This window comes from Nyctereutes procyonoides, unplaced genomic scaffold (genome assembly GCF_905146905.1).
Source record: "Nyctereutes procyonoides isolate TBG_1078 unplaced genomic scaffold, NYPRO_anot_genome, whole genome shotgun sequence".
Classification (NCBI taxonomy): domain Eukaryota; kingdom Metazoa; phylum Chordata; class Mammalia; order Carnivora; family Canidae; genus Nyctereutes; species Nyctereutes procyonoides.
In genome coordinates, this window is record NW_026575044.1 from 40,539,387 (window position 1) to 40,561,675 (window position 22,289).

At 35.8% G+C, this 22,289-nt stretch overlaps 1 protein-coding gene across 2 annotated transcripts in view; it reads right to left on the reverse strand.

Annotated features, from left to right (window-relative positions):
• YES1 (YES proto-oncogene 1, Src family tyrosine kinase) overlaps positions 1–22,289 on the reverse strand; it is a 63,359-nt gene that overhangs the window by 7,635 nt on the left and 33,435 nt on the right. For both annotated transcript variants that reach the window (XM_055323769.1, XM_055323768.1), the window contains exons 2-10: positions 18,272–18,544; positions 14,690–14,789; positions 11,041–11,139; positions 9,660–9,763; positions 9,425–9,574; positions 7,833–7,988; positions 7,465–7,644; positions 1,475–1,551; positions 44–197 (exon numbers count right to left, since the gene is read on the reverse strand). In XM_055323769.1, the coding sequence (XP_055179744.1) occupies positions 44–197; positions 1,475–1,551; positions 7,465–7,644; positions 7,833–7,988; positions 9,425–9,574; positions 9,660–9,763; positions 11,041–11,139; positions 14,690–14,789; positions 18,272–18,536 (1,285 nt within the window). In that variant the 5' untranslated portion in view covers positions 18,537–18,544. The remainder of the gene's footprint in view (positions 1–43; positions 198–1,474; positions 1,552–7,464; positions 7,645–7,832; positions 7,989–9,424; positions 9,575–9,659; positions 9,764–11,040; positions 11,140–14,689; positions 14,790–18,271; positions 18,545–22,289) is intronic.

Here is a 22,289-nt window from a genome sequence, read left to right on the forward strand (position 1 = left end):
ATTGAACATCAGGTTATAAGCATTTATTAAAAAGTAATTTTACCTTGTCTTGCTGTATATTCATTGTCTTCAATTAACCTTGCTAAACCAAAATCTGCTATTTTGCAGACAAGATTTTCTCCTACAAGAATGTTAGCAGCCCGAAGATCTCGGTGAATATAATTCATTCTTTCAATATATGCCATACCATCAGCAATCTTGAAAAGGAAAAAAAGAAAAAAAGATGTATGATACAAAGGGAAGGAGGAAGAGGGGGTGTCAGAAAAGGGAGAGCAGAAGAAACAAGAATTACCTATGGCCCACAAAGCCTATACATTCATATGGCCCTTTACAAAAAGGCTTTGCTGAACCCTACTGTGTTTAAAAGCTCTGAACACAGGGACACCTGGATGACTCAGTGGTTGAGCGTCTGCCTCCGGCTCAGGTCATGATCCTGGGACCCCGGGATTCCTGCAGGGAGCCTGCTTCTCCTTCTGCCTATGTCTCTGCCTCTCACTCTATGTCTCCCATGAATAAATAAAATCCTTAAGAAAAAAAACAACAACAACCCTTGAACACAGGACCATGGACTAGGTTTGGCATATGCTAGAGCCTCACATGGACAGTTTCTTGGTGTAAAGTTTCTCTAAACTGTCAGATTCCGTGGACATATGGATGCTCACCAAGAAAGAGGTCTTAGGACCAATATGTTGACTAAAGCCAATCAAAGGTCCCTTGAACATCTACCATATTTTTTAATAGAATCTTTTAATAGTTTTCACTCATATTTAAAAACAAAGATTTAGGGGAATAAAAGGCACAGCTAAGGGAATGTAGTCAGTGATATTGTAATAGCATCATATGGAAACAGATGGTAGCTATACTTATAAACACAATATATAGACTTATTAAATCGCTATGCCATACACCTAAAACTAATGTAACATTGTGGTGACTATATTTAAATAAAAAAAAATTTTAATATATAAAATTGCTAGTATATGATAATAACAATTTAAAAATAAATTTTAAAAATTCAGGAGATTAAAAATATCCCATTTTTAAGTATAATTGCCATCTTCATTCTTGTTTTGGACTACATTAAATAAAAAGTTCAGCATACACTTTAGATTTCCAATATTTTCTTTAGCAATCCCTCATTATCTTAAATTTATCTGCTAATATATAAATACATATAGATTTCATATTTGTTAGTTCATAGGTTTCTGAAAGGCCATATTATACAGGACAGCACTATACTGGGAATTACATATTTTGTTCTAATATTAGTAAGTTATATGAATTAGATACCACAGGTCTTCAGATACTACATTATCTGTAACATAAGGAAATCAGACTCGATTACCTCTAATGTTCCTTCCAACTCTAAAATTCCATGATTTCACTATATAAACAACAGTCTTCCACTAAGATTATTTTACGTTTTTATGTATACTTTCAAAGCAAATTGATGTATGTACAGATACACAAATACCTGAGCAGCCATATCAACCAGTTGTGGGAGCTTCAAATACTTTCCATCTCCTTCCTTCAGGAAATCCAATAAACTCCCTGTGAGAGACAGAAAAATGTTCATGGAACATAAGCAAATCTTAAATTAGGATTGAAATAAACATGCCAACTCCAAACAAGTCACCACATTACAATACAAAACTTAAACCTGTCATTCTTCAATATTTATTGCAGCTTTGGAATTTCTGAATAATTATCTTTAATATTCTAGAAGAGGTCCATGAACTGAAATTTTAAGAACTTTTCTGATAACAAATGGAAAACTCAATAATCTCACTATAGACATTCTTTCCTTGCTTTGATCAAGATCAGTAATCCCAATTTTGATCCAAAAGCAGATACCTGTATATTTCTGTATATATATATATTTTTATATTTCTGTATATTTTTAAATCAATCTGAATCAAGAATGTAGAAAACTGGGAATATTTTAGGGTTCTTAAAAATTGAGCTAGGTGGCTGAGTTGACATTGAAGTGTTAGTCTAAATGAACTTCTCTCAATTTTAGCAGAAGATACCAGGAAACAGCAAAGTACTATGAATAACAGTTGCAAAGTACTATGCATAACAGATAACAGAAAGGTTAGAAAAGTCTAGTTGCTATTCTTGTATTGTTGGTTAAAAGCTTACCATGCGGATGAAGTTTATCAAGAAAAAATAAACGAAATTAAGATACATTTTTAAAAAGATTTTATTTATTTATTCATGAGAGATACACAGAGAGGCACAGACATAGGAAGTGGGAGAAGAAGCATACTTCCTGCAGAGAGCCTGATATGGAACTCACTCCCAGGACTCCAGGATAATGACGTGAGCCAAAAGCAGATGCTCAACCACTGAGCCACTCAGGCATCCCTAAGGTACATTTTTAAAACAACTATACAGATCTTGTCAAAAATAACAATGTCATGAAAGCCAAAAAAAGAAACTAAGAGAGGGACTGCTCCAGATTAAAGGACATCAAAGAAAAATGGTAACTAAAAGAAATCCAGGACCATGGACTGGATTCTGGATTGGGGAGGGGGAAGGGTGCTGTTAATTAAGGACATCACCAGGATAACTGATAAATGAAATATGGACTAATATCAGATAATGGAATTGTACCCATGTTACAGTCCCCCAATTTGATCACTGTAGTGTGGTTAGGTAAGACAATGATTTTGTCATTAGAAGACAAAACACTGAAGTATTTAGAGATAAAAGGAACATAATATTTACAATGTGCTCCTCAGTTCAGGGAAAAATCCTTTTATGTATTAAGAGATACATACATAGTTGTTGGCAAATCTGGCTGAGGTATGTATGAGGATTTCTGTGTCTTATTTTTGTAACTTTTTAAAAAATATTTTATTTATTTATTCATGAGAGACAGAGAGAGAGAGAGAGAGACAGAGAGAGAGAGAAACAGGCAAAGGGAGAAGCAGGCTCCTCACAGGGAGCCTGATGCAGGACTTGATCCCCAGATCCCGGGATTACGCCTTGAGCCGAAGGCAGATGCTCAACTGCTGAGCCACCAGGTGTCCCAACTTTAGTCTTTTTATATGAAGTTTTATGCTGAGAAGCAATACGATCAGATTTATATTTAAAAAGCAATCATTCCAATAGTAATATGGAAAATGAAATGGGGGCAAAACTGCATAAAAGGATTAAGTTTAAATGTTCCTGCAAGGGACACCTGGGTGGCTTAGTGGTTGAGCGTCTGCCTTCTGCTCAGGGCGTGATCCCAGGATCGATTCCGCATCGGGCTCCCCATGGGGAGCCTGCTTCTCCTCTGCCTGTGTGTCTCTACCACTCTGTCTCTCATGAATAAATAAATTCTTTAAAAAAAATTAAAAGTTCCTGCAATAGTCTAAGAGAGAGACTATTATGCTAAAATCTAGCAATGACAGTGGGAATGGAGAGGAGATATTTTCCAGAGAGATGTGATAAATGGAATCAACGGCACTGAATGGACCATTAATACACAAAGTGGTGGGTAAGTGAAGACTGCTGGGCCCTATCGCCAGAGTTTGCATCTTGAAGTTTCAAGGTGATGCTAATGTTGTTGCTATCCAGTGCACTAGTGATTCTGGTATATAGGCCAGAAGAGGGAAGCACAAGGACATTCACTGCAGCACTATCTGTTACAGTGACAAACTAGAAGCAATCTAAATGCTCACTGGGAAAGGAATGAATAAACAATAGTATACTCATACAGAATCTCATTCAACAATTAACAAATATACAAATTATATCTTCCTTGTCCATATGAAAAAATCTCAAGAACATAATGTTGTATGAAATAAAGCTAGATTTACCTAAATTAAAAACATACACATACTGTTAATAGGTAAATATATATCAATAGAAGTATGTTAATAGGAAGACAGATGGAAAAGTAAGCACCAGCTTCAAAATTAAGGTTACCTCTGGAAGGGAAATGGGCCTGAAAGAGCCTGAAGGGAGGGCTCAAATGAGAATGGGCTCAAGGAGGGGTAAAAACAAAGATGCAATTAGATCTGTAATGTTTTGTTTTCTTAGTAGAGAGATCAGAAGCAAATACAGCAAAGTGTAAACATTAGTTAAATTTGGATGGCAGGGACATGGTTGTTATGGTATTCTATGTTTGAAATATTCCACAATAAAAAAAAATCTATGAAAAGTGTTGACATTAAATAAATAGTTTTTAAAAAGAGTAAATGGCTGGTTAGGAAGTGAAGACAAGAGTATTTCTTAAAAAAATCTTGGGTGTGAAGGGAAACAACACAGAGCAGTAGGTGAAAAGCAGATGTTGATACCAAGGAAGGGTTTTCTTTTTAGATGTAAGGAAGGATCAAAAACACAAGTAAAGAAATTGTTCTTAAACAGGGGAAGGGATATTTCTTTTCTTCACTTCCTTTTCTGTAAAATAAACAGACACCACATAAATACTTCTACATGACAACGCAGAGTATATAGAAATAAACAGAAGATACAGTTCTTTGTTTCAGGATAACGAATCTAAATAAGGTACTATGATCTATACATTAAGTAGAACATTATTCAGTGTAACAACAGATAATTGCTAAAATAGTGCAAAACTGCAACATACAGAAATCTAATATTGGAATTGGTGTCATCCTGACAATTCCTTTTCTCTGTCTGATCTTTAATCAAAGACAACAAATCCTATTCCCACTCAAATGTGGCTTATATCCATTTATCATCGAACATTTGGAATCTTAAACAGTGGTCCTTAACCCTTTTTTGTTCATGAGTTACTTTGAAACTCTGACAAAAACTATATAATCTCTTTGCAGGAATACATATAAGTATGTAAAAGCTTGACACAGAACTTCAGGGGAAGTTCATGGACCCTTTGAAGCTCATTCATAACCCTGGCAGAGGGTAGGTACTCAATAAGTAATAGTGAAATGAATTCCCAAAAGCCTTAAATTTGTCTCACATACTTTTTTTTTTTTACGATTTATTTATTCATGAGAGACAGAGAGAGAGAGAGAGAGAGAGAGAGAGAGAGAGAGAGAGAGAGACAGGCAGAGGGAGAAGCAGGCTCCACACAGGGAGCCCGATGTGGGGACTCCATCCTGGGTCTCCAGGATCACGCCCTGGGCTGAAGGCGGCACCAAACCGCTGAGCCACCCAGGTTGCCCCCTCACATACCTTTCTAGCCTATTTCCAACTAGTTGCCTTCTGTACTTTCCACTTCCCATGGTTCTGTTCCTCATTTCCTCATATCCTCTTAGCTCTGCAGAAATACCCATACCTTTCTCTTTACCCATTCACAGCATTTATAACTTTAAAGGTCAGTTTAAGACTTGACTTTTCTACTAATTTTTCTCAACTTATTCCAGCCTACGTGACCTCTTCCTCATTTCTCTTCTTATTGAATGTGGTGAACACCTGGAAATTCATTATGCTTTGATCTGTAGCTTATTTGTTTAGTCAGAGTGAGCTATTATTTACTCTTATACTGAAAATTAACTCATTAGAAGGTTGAGTCTTTTCTCCGCAAATTCAACGTAGATTATTTGAGTGGCTTTATTTCTTTGATACCTCATAATGACTAGCAGAGTCTCCTATAAATTAGAGGTATTCAATACATTTTGGTTGTTAATTTATAGGATAGTCTGATTAAAAACATTTCAAAGAATATAATGATCATGACCAATATGGATATTAATAGCAGGGCTTCAAACATTTGACTTAAGTACTATCTGAAGGAAGTATGGTTGATGGACTGGTTAAGTGATAGGGAAACCAAATTCCAGATGAAGGTTTTGAAAAGAATCATGGAAACCAGAAGTAGTAAGAAGACTTGTGTAGCCGGGAAATTGGGTTTATTTGGGAGCACATGAGGCAATGAGTTTGAATGGATTGTTGAGGGTAAACTATTGTGTACCTGAAATAAGATGGGAAATTATGGAGTTTTATAACCAGAAGGGTCATTTGTGATCTTGCATTCTAAATCTCCCATCTAGAAATAATCCTAACCCAGCAATCTGACAACAGAGATGTCTATCATGTTCCCCTATTTAAATAATTCTTGAAATCAATATACAAAACTAAATGGACCATTAGCTTTACCTCCAATATATTCTTGTGCTATCAATACCTTGATTTAAACTTCTTCCTTGTCCCTTTTCTCTCCTCCTTACAGAGTTCATCCAATGCACTCTGAAAGGGGTTATTTGGCAGTTGTCTGCAGAAGAGATTCCTTCCTGAAAGTGCCATGTGCCTTGGGGCTTTACGTATGTTTTGGCTATCAATTAGGCAGGCCACCTCAATTCTTCACTTTTGGTTTTTTTACACCTTTGGGAGGAAGGGGGTAGATTTCCTACAGTAAATATGTAGCTTGCAGTTGGTCCTGTCACCACTAGATGGAACTACATTGTTGGCTAAAATGGACTACTGGAGGGGGATGACACAATCAGAAACTTTAATTATGAGTGATTAAGATTTGGGGGGGAGGGGAGAGATAAAATTCAAGAGGGCAAAAACAGGACTGTCAACATACTTAGAGCTTAAGGTTCCTCTTCTAAAGCATCATCTGTCCCTTCTCTTTATCCTGGTTCTAACAACCAATTCTGTTACTAAAGATGGCACCTTGGGGTCTAGAGTTTGGAATAATGGAGAAATTTTAACGAATGATAGTGCAAAAAAAGTTTCTTGAACTCTGACTATGGAGACTATGATTACACTAAAATAAAATAAAGATTAATTTCCTTTACTTGATGTCTTTGCTTTAGGAATAAAGATACAAATATCTTTCTAATTGCATTATTTTAATTTATAGAAATACTTTTCTCATTTTCCTTAGCTATTCCATTTTCTTTAGTCAAATGGAATAAAAAACTACTTACTTTTTTTTTAATTAAAGATTTTATTTATTTATTCATGAGAGACACAGAGAGAGAGGCAGAGACACAGACAGAGGGAGAAGCAGGCTCCATGCAGAGAGCCCGACGTGGGACTCAATCCCAGGTCTCCAGGATCACACCCTGGGCTGAATGCGGCGCTAAACCGCTGAGCCACCCAGGCTGCCCAAAACTACTTACTTTCAACATAAGTTGAACTGCCCGAATTTTCCTTTTAAACTTTGTACCATCCTCTGGAATAACTGGAACTAATTGCTATTCCATTATATGAAATGTCAGATTTTCTCTTTTCAATGTCTACATAAAAATCTTAAATTAGAGAACACTACACAATAAAAATTTGTAGGCATAAAAACAGAAATGCAGACTTATTTTTTTTTTAAATTTGTCAACATGGCTCAGTGGTTTAGCGCCATCTTTGGCCCAGGGCCTGATCCTGGAGACCTGGGATCAAGTCCCACGTCAGGCTCCCTGCATGGAGCCTGCTTCTCCCTCTGCCTGTGTCTCTGCCTCTCTCTCTCTGTGTCTCTCATGAATAAATAAAATCTTAAAAAAAAAAATTGTCAACATTAATACACTAAAAGAAATATACACATACCTTTTGACATAAATTCAGTGACAATGTAAATTGGCTCTTCAGAAACAACAGCATATAGTGGAACAAGTTTATCGTGTCTTAATTTTTTCATTATCTGAGCCTCTTGAAGGAAAGCTTCTGGCATCATTGTACCTGGCTTTAGTGTTTTGATTGCTACTTTTGTGGTTCCATTCCATGTTCCTAGAGAAACAACACAGACTACTATTTTAATCTAAATATTAAGAAGATTTTTAGTCGAACCTTAATGACCAGCGGTCATTAAAGTGGTCAATGACCACCTTAAATACTTCAATATATCTTATCATAAGTTATGCTGTTTTAATCTATAGTAAAGAAATGACAAAGAAACAAAAGTTCAGGCTTCTTACCCATCCATACTTCACCAAAACATCCTTGTCCTAATTTAACCTCTAGTCGCAAAGATTCTCGAGGGATTTCCCAAGCATCTTTTGCTAGACCTTGAGTCTGGGGTTTCACAGTTGGACACACGGTTGTTAACTTATGGCATAAACCATCAGCATGTTCTAGATAAATGAATAAACTATACTGTAAAATGAATTACTTATAAAAATTTAGGTACTCTATAGTACATTACTGTTTTTGAAAGTTTAAATTGAAGAAAACAAAAACATAATGTTTTCTCAGCTTTACTCTAAAAAAAAAAACAAAAAGGGAACTGTATGTATATAAGAAGCAAAACATACAAGAGGTGAAACATTAAAAAAAAAAGAGGTGAAACATTTTTTGTTAAATACATTTCTGAGGTTATAATTTATTGAAAACTTACTATGTCTCAACTATTGTGCTAATTCAGTACCTTAAATATCTCATATAAATAAATCTCAAAAAACTTAAGTGACTTTCTTAATGTCACCCAGTAAGTAAGGGATGGAAAAGGAATTCAAATCATAGTTCTGGTTGCCCTCAAAGTTCTATTTTTGACCACTGTGTTTTATTTCTTCCCAAAGAGAATGCTACCATTAATTGCTATTTCTAATAACTAACCACTAATGTAAGAAGCACACCAAACATTAAGGAAAAAATCTCATTTAAGAAACTGATTTTCAAATAAGGGAGACACAAAAACAGGGACTCCCAAATTCACAATGGCTTGACTTGTGAATCCTGCTTATACAATCTTTCTTGTTATAAATAAGACACATCCCGTCACGTGTCCAAGTAACCACACAAATCCACATTCTAGAAAGTGCAATTATAACTGATATCACTGCTTGGCAATATGTGTGATCAATGTCAAGACTGATGGTTGCCTTGACAAACTGTAGCTAGCTGTCACTGAAGAAGAGACTGCCATGCAAACTTCCCCTCCCCTTGTATCAATAATTTTAAAACTTTCAGATGCATTCACATATCAAACTGGCAATGCAAAATTTTGAGACAAAAGAATATAATACTGAGTACCTTTCAAAGGTCCTTGAAAGACTAGAAGAATGTCTACAGTTGCTATAAGTTAATTTTCCAGGAAAAAAAAATGCATCTTCAGATTAAATTTCATTAGATTTATACTTTAAGAAGTTTTATGTGGTCCAGCTCATGCAGAGGAAGGGTAACCCAAAAGGACATCTGATAGAGCTTTTTACATTAAGTATTCAGTTTTACCTACTTAACAAACGTCCTTAAAAATATTTGCTTTTATGTTTTTTATTTATTGTCATAATCTATCTTGGCATTTAATTACCATGAAATGAAACTCCAATGTAAACACTATGCCAGTAAGATATAGGGACTCAAATAATGGTAGTAAGATTTTCGCCCATTTAAGAACCTAATTCAGGTAATAATACCTACCTATTTTAAAACTAGAATAGAATAGACATCTATCAAGCACACTCTTGGTATAAAGTACCAAACTAAACCATAAGAGACATGAAGACAGAGATTCTATCCTCATAAAACAGAACATCAAGAAATAATTTTCACCTGTGAAATATTCACATACCTGTGTAGTGTTTTACCAACTTTTGCAGAGTATCAAATTGTGCTCTGGTTGTGATATAGTATCCACCATTGTCCAGTTTCCTAATTTTGTAGTGTTTCACATTGTCACCTCTTACCTCATCCCAATCACGAATAGAGAGAGAATAAGCACCTAGTTGGGGAAACAAATACTTTTTCTGTATCTTTCTCAAAACACTGTTCAAGAAAATTTTATACTTGTATTACATTATAATTACCTTTAGTAGTTTCACTCTCTCTTACTAAGAAAATACCTCGTTGATTCCCAGGATTCAGAAGTAATCTTTCAGCATCTTTTCTCCCCATTTTGCCAAAATACCATCTGGAAAAAATAGTGCTCTGAGTTAGAAACATGGAAGGGTCAGAAAGATTATAAATAAGGATTAGTAAGAAGGGAGCTGGAGGATGACAATAAAGAACTACACAGCTTAAAAACACAGCAAAACACAACAAGGTATCTTTATTAAATAGAATTATTACAGATACTACTGTCAGAATATACTGTCCTAGTATTTCCATGTATTAGCTACTCAATCAGTAGTTAATACACAGAAACTCCATGTATTAATTCAACTCCATCTGCAAGTCACAGGACTGGTAAATGGAGAAGGAAAGGCAGTAACAGAGAACCCCTCAATCACTGATAGATGGAAATGTTAAGACTGTAGCAGGAAGAACAGACATGGTCCTCTGGTAAGAGTGTGATCATCTATTTTCATAAGGTGCAAGTGAACTAAATTCAAATTATTAGCAACTCTAAATTAGCACAGCTTTGATTTAATATAGCTTTTGTGAATAAAAGGGAGTATCTCCTTTGGAGAAAATCACAGAATAAAACAGGAAGTAACAAGTGTGAAGCAGAACAGTTATGGAGACAAATTACATATGGTAAAAGCAAATAAATATTGATAGAGCACCTACTATGCGCAAGGCACTGTGTTAACTATTGTGATATGAAAACAAGTATTTGTGAATCCCAGATATTCTTGATTTGACTTAAAAAAAAATGTCACTGAAGATGAAATTTTTAAAAAGTTGTGAGAATAGCACATAGAACTTTCATATACCCTCCACCCAGATTTCTCAACTGCTATAATTTTACTTTGTCATATTCTTTCTTTCTCTGTGTGCAATTTTTTTCTGAGCTGATTGAGAGTAAGTTGCAAATATTCTGAATCTTGACCCCTAAATACTTTAGTGTGCTTCCTCAAGACAAGGATACTCTCCTACATAACCACAGACCAAGCACCTAAGTCAAGAAATTAACTCTGATAAAATACTATCAACTGGGGGTAAATTTTTGAAGTGAAAGATCTGTAGGATATAAAAAGGGTTAATATAATTTTTTAAGTGAAAATATAAAGGATACAGACTAGGCATAATAGTATTATTAATGCAGATTCATTTATGATCCTACTGTAAGCAAATAGTATGGCATTAATTATTAATTTTCAAGTAACATCTCTTATTAATGTGATGTATTAGCTGTATTAAGACTGGTATGTAATTGTGTGTGTGTAAAATTGTGGCTAAGTAGAATGTGCATTAAAACATTTTTAAAAATCAAAGGAATTAATAAAATATGAAGTAGTATCATACTCTTCTGCCTGAATGGAATCTGCAGGGGCTACATAATTGCTAGGGATATAGCCATTCTTTCCTGTAGCAATTGATCTTGCTTCCCACCAGTCTCCTTCCCTGTAACACATAAAACAACAATTACCACAAGGTAGATGACTGCTCAAAACACAATTTATTGCAGTGTTGCCTGGTATCTATGTAGAGAAGAGGTTTCACTTCAATTTTTTATGCACTTATTTAATAAAAAATTAAACTCAATAATATTTAAATATGTGTTACATGAATTAAAGGAATAAGGCTAAGCAAAAGCACAAATGCATACATATTTCAGCTCCAAACAAAAAAGTAAAAAGTTAGTTTAATTTTAGTTATAAGATCCTTTTTTACATAACTCCTTCAACCTAAAACAATAAACTATATTGAACAAAACAATTTCAGAGATAAACCTTTTAAATTACTCAGTTTCAACTGAATGTTTTCTTTTTTAAAAGCTTTACTGATAGGGATCCCTGGGTGGCGCAGCGGTTTGGCGCCTGCCTTTGGCCCAGGGCGCGATCCTGGAGACCCAGGATCGAATCCCACGTCGGGCTCCCGGTGCATGGAGCATGCTTCTCCCTCTGCCTGTGTCTCTGCGCCTCTCTCTCTCTCTGTGACTATCATAAATAAATAAAAATTAAAAAATAAAATAAAAAAAAAAAATAAAAGCTTTACTGATAAACAATTTGCATACCATAAGTTTCTCTCTTTAAGATATAGAATTTAATGGATTTTAATATATTCACACAGTTGTGTCACCATTACCACAATCAGTTTTAGAACATTTCATCACTCCCCCACCCCCGGGCAAAGAAACCCTGTACCCATTAAAAGTCACTCTCTACTCCTCTACTCACTTCCCCCCATATTGCCAAACAATAAATCTGCTTTCTGTTCCTATGGATATGACTATTGTAGGTATTTCATATAAATAGAATCATATAATATGTGGTATGGTTTTTTGGACTGGTTTCTTTCACTTAGCATAATTTTTTCACAGTTCACCTATGTTGTAGCATGTTATTAGTAGTTCATTCTTTATTGTCAAATGCTTTTAATCATACATAAAATCATAATGTTCTTTTTTAGTCATTTTAGTATCAGGATGTCCTAAAACTCCTGTAGACAAAATATTTGCAACAGGCAAGGATAATAAAAAATTTAATTCCTACAATAAAGTTTACAAAAATGTTATAAATATTTAAGTAAGACTAAAATCAATTCAGAACATGAGAACTATATATAGTTTGCAATATCTAAGCCTTGACTTTTCCAAAATTAATGTGAAAAAAAGCAAAAATTATCAGTCTCTAATGAGGAAGACATACAAAATGTGGGTTCTGCCACTAAAAATTAAATGCATATTATGGCCCTTTCACGAAGATGGCGCCGAAGGCGAAGAAGGAAGCCCCTGCCCCTCCCAAAGCTGAAGCCAAAGCAAAGGCTTTGAAAGCTAAGAAAGCGGTGCTGAAAGGTGTGCACAGTCACAAAAAAAAGAAGATCCGTATGTGACCTACATTCCGACAACCCAAGACCCTGCGTCTCCCCGAAGGCAGTCCAAATATCCTCGAAAGAGCGCCCCCAGGAGAAACAAGCTTGATCACTATGCCATCAAGTTCCCCCTAACTACTGAGTCAAGAAAATAGAAGACAACAACACACTTGTGTTCATTGTGGATGTCAAGGCCAATAAGCATCAGATCAAACAGGCTGTGAAGAAGCTCTATGACATTGATGTGGCCAAGGTCAACACCTTGATCAGGCCTGATGGAAGAAGAAAGCATATGTTCGACTGGCTCCTCACTATGATGCTTTGGATGTTGCCAACAAAATTGGGATCATCTAAACTGAGTCCAGCAGGCTATAAATCTAAATATAAATTTTTTCACCATAAAAAAAATGCACATTATGTTTTGCCAAAGAAAAGTACTGAAAATATTTTATCTAAATTGAAATTTTATAAATGATTGAGGGGAATCTGCTCTCCAGAAAAACGATGAAAAATCCTTTGGCAATTTAAATATTGACAAACACACACTTGGTTTGTAGGTTCCTGGTATGTATTAAGCACTTTCAGATATACAAACTGAAAACTCTGCATTTGTGCTAACCATTCATGACTCATTCAAGCATTTATTGAATACCATTTAAGTGATAAAGAGAGGGTATGCTAGAACAGAGGTAAAAAGTCTGTACCTTCAAGAAACTCAGCCTAGAGCAGAATTTCTCAACCTTAGCACTACTGACTCTTTGAGCTGGATGATTCTTTGTTGTTGGGGGCTATCCTGTGCACTGGAGGATGTTCAGCAATATCCCTAACCTTCACTGACTAGAAAACAGTGGAGACACCCTAACTGTAACAACCAAAAATGTCTCCAGACATTGCCAAATGTCTTCTGGGCAATTTTTCCCTGGATTGAGAGCCACTGGTCTGAAAGAATGAAAAGCACATGATCAACTATAATTCAAAGTAGTGACGGTAGCTACGACTGACGTTTGCACAGGGTGCTACAAGAACATGCAAGATAGATACCTAATCCAGTCGGAGATGAGGTGTGGGCCAGGTGGGAGAGAAAGAATGTCAAGAAAGGCTTCCTTGAGAAATCACATAGGAATATACATTTTGAAGGATAAATGGGGTTGGCCAGATAAAAGAAAAAAAAAAATGGAGAGACAGGAAGTCACATTCCAGAAAAAAGAAACTGTATGTGTGAAGGCATGGGAAGGTGAGAAACCCCAGTGTATTCATGAAATTACAAGCAATTTATTACAGCTAGGCAGTTTAATAAGGAACAGGAAGCAACTGGTGACTGATGTCCGCCATTGTTATTGCTTTTCTTTTATCTCGATAGCAAGGCAAATGGTAGCTATTGAAAAACGACTTTAAAGCAGAGAGACATGACCATATTTTATGTTCTGGAATAATGGATAGCAAATGGAACAAGAATGTTAGGAAATATTACAGGAAGTAGAGAGACCATAATATATATTTTGAGAAGTTACGAAGTGGTTGCTATGCCTCCTAATGAAATTATGAGATCTATTTTTCATAACAAGCACTGAATTTTCAATTCAAACATTGATTTTTTTTTAGTGGGCCACTAAATAACGAAAGCCATTTAGTGGCCCACTAAAAGTCTAGAAGTCATCCCAGACTAAAAGTCTTACACAAAAAGTCTGAGTCACCTAAGGAAAAAGCAACTTAATGTGGTCAGGTTGGGACTGCAGGGGTTCCCTACCTGGCCTTTTTCCTTTTTTTTTTTTTTTTTTAAGAGAAAGAAATAAGATCCTTAAATCATCTTATGCTTGAATAGGAACAAAGAATTCTCTTTATAAAGATTTTTTTTTTAAGTAATGTACTTACTTGCATATATTCCCTCTAAATTCACTCTTATATGTCTACTGTTTATGGCAGAACCACACACTGCAGCACAATTTGTAGAAGTCATAATTTCTGGCTACAGAAGTAGTCATTATGCTATGTGTCTAAAGAAACCAAATACATCATCCAAACCAGTGGGCAGAGACCTATGCCTCACCACTCTCAGCAATGAATCAACCAGCTAAGTGGCTTCAGCATGAAGAGTAGGTTTCTGTCAGTACTTTTCCCTCACAAAACATTCCCAACTTACGTGTTGTTAATAATTTGAAACCGTTCACCCTTCTTGAATGAAAGGTCTTCTGTAGTTCTAGCTTCATAATCATATAAGGCCACAAATATAGTAACACCACCTATTGGAGCAAAAAAAAAAAAAAAGACCAATGTAAATTACATAATTAATAAAAGAAAAATGTCTACAAAAAAGCTTAAGCATAATTTTCTTCCTAGTCTCCAGAATCTATTTTTAAATGAAGACTTGGGCAGCTAGAGTTTAAGCTAATGAGATGCTCTAAAGAAGGCCTTCCATGAAACTACTGGATGCTACAAATTCTAAAATTCTATATACCTACAGAAACAAATTTAATTTTGATTCATAGTAACAATATCTATGACTTGGAAATACAGTAGAGATTCAAATCAATTCTTTGGCAGAAAAAGTATTAACAAGTACTATAAACTACTGGCACTGATCATCCCAATTTCTTATGAACAAGGAGTAAACATTTCCACCCTTAAGACTGATCCTCAGTAGCAATAACAGATTTAGTAAGATTAGTTATTATAATGAACTCTTAAAATGGCTTGTTTTTCTTAAAAATTTAATAATATGGCTGATATAAATTATAAATTCCAAGAATAACTGTCATACACAGAATTGTACAGAGCTGCTTAAGAGATTACAACACTAAACTATTACCTGCAAGCTGAAGAATAGAATGGATTATTTATTTACTATTCTCCACTGAGTTCCAGTCATGTATTAACCACCTATTTGACATCTCTACTTGAATGTCTAAGCAAATGGTACTACTATCTAATCAGGTACTCGAGTTAAGTCCCTTTATTAGCACAGGTAGTTCTACCTCTAAAATACTTTGTATCTACTTTCTTTTCCACTTCCATTGCTGCCACCCTAATCTAAATCCTTATTATCTCTGAGTCTGCTGAGACTGCTGAGGAGGACTAGTCTCCTAACCCACTTGTGTACCTACTTTCCTACAATTCTCCACAAGGCTAGTTGCCAGAGTGAGGTTTTAAAAAAGAAATTCAAGGGATCCCTGGGTGGCGCAGTGGTTTAGCGCCTGCCTTTGGCCCAGGGCGCGATCCTGGAGACCCAGGATCGAATCCCACGTCGGGCTCTCGGTGCAAGGAGCCTGCTTCTCCCTCTCCCTCTGCCTATGTCTCTGCCTCTCTCTCTCACTGTGTGCCTATCATAAATAAAATTCAAAAAAAAAAAAAAGAAATTCAATTATGCAAATCCTTTATTTAAAACTCTTCAATTGCTTCTTCCTGGTCTTGAATAAAATCCAAACTTCTTACCAGAGTTTACAAGGTCCTGAGTAATCCTGACTCTTCAGTCTCATATACAATTCTACCTCTGGTGTCCTCATAACCACCAGGTTTGTCTGTATCTCCTAAATTCTGCATTTGTTGTTCTCTCTTCCCAGAAAAGCTCTCTTCCCAGTTCTGCACACATAAATATCATTCTCATCAATCAAACCTCAGCTCAAATGATTGTTCCTCAAGATGACTTTCCCTGATCATCTAAAGGGCTTTTACCAATCACTCTCGTCAGTTCTTCATAGCATCTTATACCATTAATAATCCTGTTTAGTTGTTTATTCACTAATTATTGCCCAACCTTTATTATAATATAAACAAAAGACAGAAACCTTGTTTCTCTTGCTTTCAATTCTCTATTGGTGGCACATAGACACTCCATATGTGCTAACAGATGTATATCCACGGATAGATTTTTCACATAAGTAAACTGTTTAGGTAAGTAAGTAAGTAAGTATATCTTTAAGTACCAACATTTACTTGAATTGTTTTGGATTACTGTCTTTCCCAAACATATAATCCTGAAAATTTGGCCGATGACTGAGAACACTATCATGGCTATTTTTACTGAGGTATTTAGAGTCAGGCAGTTAGAATTCAGACTATAATTGACCCTTTGATGTCCATAACTTCTCAAATGAGCAGAACAGTCTCACAGAATTTACTTATGGCATTTCTTTAGCACTTTTATTGTTCAGGAGGTTAAGCCAACTGAAAGGACAAATTTATAGTCCAAGCCTGTAGAATAGATTCCTTTTTTGACCCTTCTGGTTGTTAGTAAGGATACATGTTGCTCAATTTGATGCTGGCAGCTGTTTGCCAAGCCTAAGGTTAAAGCTGATTTACTCTAGGGGCTACCGGAAAGAGATCAAGGACTTGGGTCCTTGATGACATCAAGAAACTTCTACTGGGGATCCCTGGGTGGCGCAGCGGTTTGGCGTCTGCCTTTGACCCAGGGCGCGATCCTGGAGACCTAGGATCGAATCCCACGTCAGGATCCCAGTGCATGGAGCCTGCTTCTCCCTCTGCCTATGTCTCTGCCTTGTCTCTGCCTCTCTCTCTCTCTCTATGACTATCATAAATAAATAATAAAAAACAAAAAAATTAAAAAAAAGAAAGAAACTTCTACTGTATCAAGGAATCCTAGAGCTCACCCTACCTTTTTTTTTTTTTTTTAAGATTTATTTATTTATTCATTCAGAGAGAGAGAGAGGCAGAGACACAGGCAGAGGGAGAAGCAGGCTCCATGTAGGAAGCCCGATGTGGGATTCAATCCCGGGTCTCCAGGATCACACCCTTGGCTGCAGGCGGTGCTAAATCGCTGTTCCACTGGGGCTGCCCTCACCCTACCTTTTTTAAGGCAGTTATATTTTGTTACTCAAGGGACAAAGTACCCTGATTTGGAAACCCCACAGAAGACCTCTTCTTTTCAAAGTTTGACTACTTTTTAAAATGCATTTCTGACTCCATGAAAGTGTCCGTTGTCACTTCTCACTTGTTCTCAGAAAGGATATCATAATGTAAGAAAGGGATATCTGGCACAGAACATTAAATCTGGGCTCTCCTGCTTATTATCTGTGACCCTGAAAAAAAAAACCCATTTAACTCTAAGCCTCAGGACTTTCTTTTTTTTTTTTTTTAAGATTTTTATTTATTTATTCATGAGAGACACAGAGAGAGAGAGAGGCAGAGACACAGGCAGAGGGAGAAGCAGGCTCCATGCAGGGAGCCTGATGTGGGACTCGATCCCGGGTCTCCAGGATCACACCCCGAGCTGAAGGTGGCGCTAAACCGCTGAGCCACCAGGGCTGCCCAAGGACTTTCATTTTTTAAATCAATATCTGATAGTAAAACTGTATTATCATCGTAGTATTGCCATTTGATTAATATTATGTAACTACTAGAATACTTTAATATCAGATAGTACTTTATAAACCTGAAAAATCATAACATTCTTGAGGGAGGGGTGTATGTTTTTAATCTTTATATCCCCAGTGCCTGCCACATAGTAGGCACTTAATAATTACTTGAAAAATGAATTAATGAAATAATGGTATAACCGGTAGATAATCACCAAATTATTCCCAAATTTTCCAGAACAATATCCACGTATAACATATAGCTTTAATTTTTAGGTTAGAAGCTTTAATTCATATAAACTTATATAAATCCCCAGTAAGTTATTTTTCTTACCTCAGGCCAAAACTTTGTGTACTGCCTGCCTAAGGTCACATTCTCAAACTGACAACAGAATTGTCCCTTTAAATCTCACCTGTTAAACCAGCAGGATATGAACTTGGCACCACTGAGAATGAAGAAGATGCTCCTCCAAAAGGTGTCACTCCTGAGGATCCTCCAAATGGCGTCATGGAAAGACTGCTAAAATTAACAGATGCTCCCTTTGTCGAAGATGATGGTGCCACTGCAGTGTGTTCTGTTCCATAATGGCTGACACTTGTACTTACAGGTTCTGCAGTATTTTCAGTTCTATATTTAATGGTTGGACTTTTGTTTTCTTTACTTTTAATGCAGCCCATTATCAAATCTATAAGGTGACAGGCAAATATTTTAAGAAGTGGTTAATATAAAGTATACTTCAAAAAAATACAATTCAAAACTTCACCTTAAACAAGGAATTTTTCTCCTGCAAAAAAAGTAACATTAATAAAATAAAGCAAACAAAAGACTAGACAGCTAAAAATGAAGTTCCTTCTCCTCACTTATCTTTATTGCCATTCTGTTGAAGCATCATTCCAACCATGTCATTCTCCAGCTCAAACATCTTAAATGGTCCAATGACAACATTAAATAATGTGCTGGGAAAGCCCCTGGATCTGAAGCCAAGAGGCCCAGTGGGAATCCTGGCTTCCTACTCAGTAGTGGAGTGATTTCAGGTATGTTGCTCGACCTCTCTGTACCCCAGTTACTTGAAAAAGAATAATAATAATAACACCTACTTCATAAGGCTTTCTATGAGGATTAACTTAAACTTATTACAAGTTCAAGGCAATATGTAGCATGAAGTAAGCACTAGCAAATACTGGTTGTATTCCTTCTATCTGTACCAGCCCTCTGTGATAGAAATATAATCTGAGCCACATATATAATTCTCAATCTTCTAGCAGCCACATTTTTTTAAAAAAAGGAATAGGTAAAATGGATTTTAACAATATATTTTATTTAATCTAGTACATCTAAAATATAATTTCAACATGGTCATCAATATAAAAAAATTTTAATGAGTTTTTTTTTGTACTAAGTCTCAGAAATCCATTATGTATTTTAAACTTACAGTATATCTCAATTTCGGACCAAGTATACTTCAAGTGTTCAATATGTATTTGTAGCTAGCAGTTACCATTTATAGGACCAGGTAGCTCTGTAACTTTTCCTTATCTACAGTCATACTCCCAATGCTTACCAAATTTGATCCCAATCTATCTTTCCAACTTTATCTCCTATTATTTCCTCATGCTTATCTATATACACACACTTTCCTGTTTTCCCAATACATATGCCCTATGCTTTCCCAAGTGTGTAGGGATTTTACATCTAAAACTTCTCTACCTGCTAATGTTCTATCCAATCACTGAAGATCATCACAAATGTTATTTTCCATTCAAGTTTTCCCCCTCATTATCCTTAAAACCGCCAATGTACTTTTGGGGAGTTTTTTTTTTTTTTATGGGACTCTCTCATCTTATTCCATTTGGTATCTTGTTTTTTGCTTCCTGGACTAATTCCCACCTTATCCTCAAATTATTGGCAATACATTTCTTAAATATCAAGAGTTACTCATCTCTTACAAACTGGCTTACCAAGGTTACCAATATTGCAAAATCTGAATTATTATATTCACTTCCTGTGGGAGCACTGAATGGAACTTTCATTAATTTACTTACTTTTAAAGGTCATTCTTGTTTTACAGCTTTTCCTTTCTTATGTGGCATTCAAAAAGAAGTAGGTCAATGATAAGATGACTGACTCTTAAATTCTCAAAGAAGGAGTGAACATTTATAACCCTGGCTATAAAACATTTAAGAGGTAGCTATACTGCAGTAATCAGACAAGAATTAAGGGCATCCAAATTGGTAAGGAAGAAGTGAAAATGTCACTACACGCAGATGACATGATACAATATATAGAAACTCTAAGGGCTCCAACAAAAAACTATTAGAACTAATAAATGAACTCGGTTAAGCTGCAGGATACAAAACTAAGTTACAGAAATCCGTTGCACTTCTACACAGTAATAATTAAATAGCAGAAAAAGAATGAAGAAAATAATCCCATTTGTAATTGTACCAAAAAGAATAAAACACCTCAGAATAAATTTAACCAGAGGTGAAAGACTGATATACTGGAAGTTATAAGACATTAATGAACGAAACTGAAGACAATGCAAACAAATGTCAAGGTATACCATGTTCATGGATTGTAAGAATTAATATTGGTAAAATGTCTATAACACCCAAAGCAATCTATGGATTCAATGAAATCCCAATCAAAATATTATTCTTTAATAATGATCACTTTCAAACAAATGGACATTTTAAGTGTTTTACTATAATTGCTTAAAGTACTCTGTGGGATTTTCCTTTTAATTTCAAGAAAAGAAAATAATTTTTAAAGTATCATTTCCATATGTGCCCACACAGTAAGTCTAAAATTTATACTTAGGGGGCAGCCCCGGTGGCGCAGCGGTTTAGCGTCGCCTGCAGCCCAGGGCGTGATCCTGGAGACCCTGGATCGAGTCCCACGTCAGGCTCTCTGTATGATGCCTGCTTCTCCCTCTGCCTGTGTCTCTGCCTCTCTCTCTCTCTCTGTCTCTATGAATAAATAAATAAAATCTTTAAAAAATAAAATTTATACTTAGCTTAATGCTCGGAAAGCTGTTCTGAACTCAAGAAGGGGTTTTAATCTAAAGATAAAAATGGTAATGGGCAGAAGGTAAAAATCTCATAAGTCAGAAACTACAGAACAATGTGATCATACAGATTAATCCCCAAAGGCTGGTGTTTCAGTTTGAATGCGTATCTTGACAGTACGTTATCATTGCTTTATTGCTAGGAGCTTATTACTTCCTGGATTCAGCATCTCTATTTCAGTGCTCTTGATGCTTTAACCAGCTCTTTTGCTCTACTGGGATAGCTGTTCCCTACCTCATAACTTCTGCTTACTTATAATTTTGATTCATTTGTGGTCTATCCAGGTTCCCGCAATTTCCCACAGCCACTGCTTGATTTGTCCAAGTTTGCAACGATATGAAGGAGAATAAAAGCAAAAGCCCTAACTTGCTGACCAATTATGGTTTAGCCATCAGGTGCCTACTACATGGTTCTCCTTTAATGACTGTGAGTCTAGAAGGTACCATCATGACTATTCTGTTTAGCATAAATTCTTGCTTTTAGCTATACAGATGCACATTTTAGCAAAATGTAGAGTGAAAACCTTTCAAATTGAAATAAATTTTTGTGCTAAAATCAGGTTAATACAAGTTGACTCCAACCACACAGGTTTGATTGCACAGGTCTACTTATACACAGGTTTTTTACAGTACTGTAAATATTTTCTCTTCCTTATGATATTAACATTTTCTCTTTATTGTAAAGAATACAGTGTTTAATACATGTAGCATACAAAACATGTATTAACTATTTGTGTTATTGTTAAGGCTCCTGGTTAATTGTAGACTATCAGTTGTTAAGTTTTAGGGGATTCAAAAGTTATACATGAATTTGACTGTGTGGGGGCTCAGCACTCCAAACCCCTAAATTGTTCAAGGGTCAAATGTATATGCAAAGTTTTACCTTGATTCCTCAACACACCTGAACTACTTTCTCATTTTCCCTGGATAATGGGCAAGAAAAAGTGTGGAACTAAAAATATCAACAGTTTTGCTGAAGAGGCAAGTTTTCAGGAGCAGAGAAGTAAAATGGCCCCTTACTATTTCTCATATGACTGTCCACCACTTAGCTGTGTGAGCTTTGGCAAGCTACTCAACCTTTCTGTGTCTCAGTTTCCTCAACTATAAAATGAGGATAATAAAAGTAAGCCTCCTGGAATTGTTGAGGAGTTATCTGTAATGCACCTAAAACAGTACCTGGCATATATAACTCATTAATGTTTGTTATCATGGTGATGATTTTGATAATGACGGCTCCCCTTTCCAGAATATAAGAATGGGAAAACTGAAAAAAAGTATTAAGTATAACACATACAAATGTACACCTCAATGAATTAGCAGAAACGGAATACCAATGTAACTCATCACTCAGATCAGGAAGCAT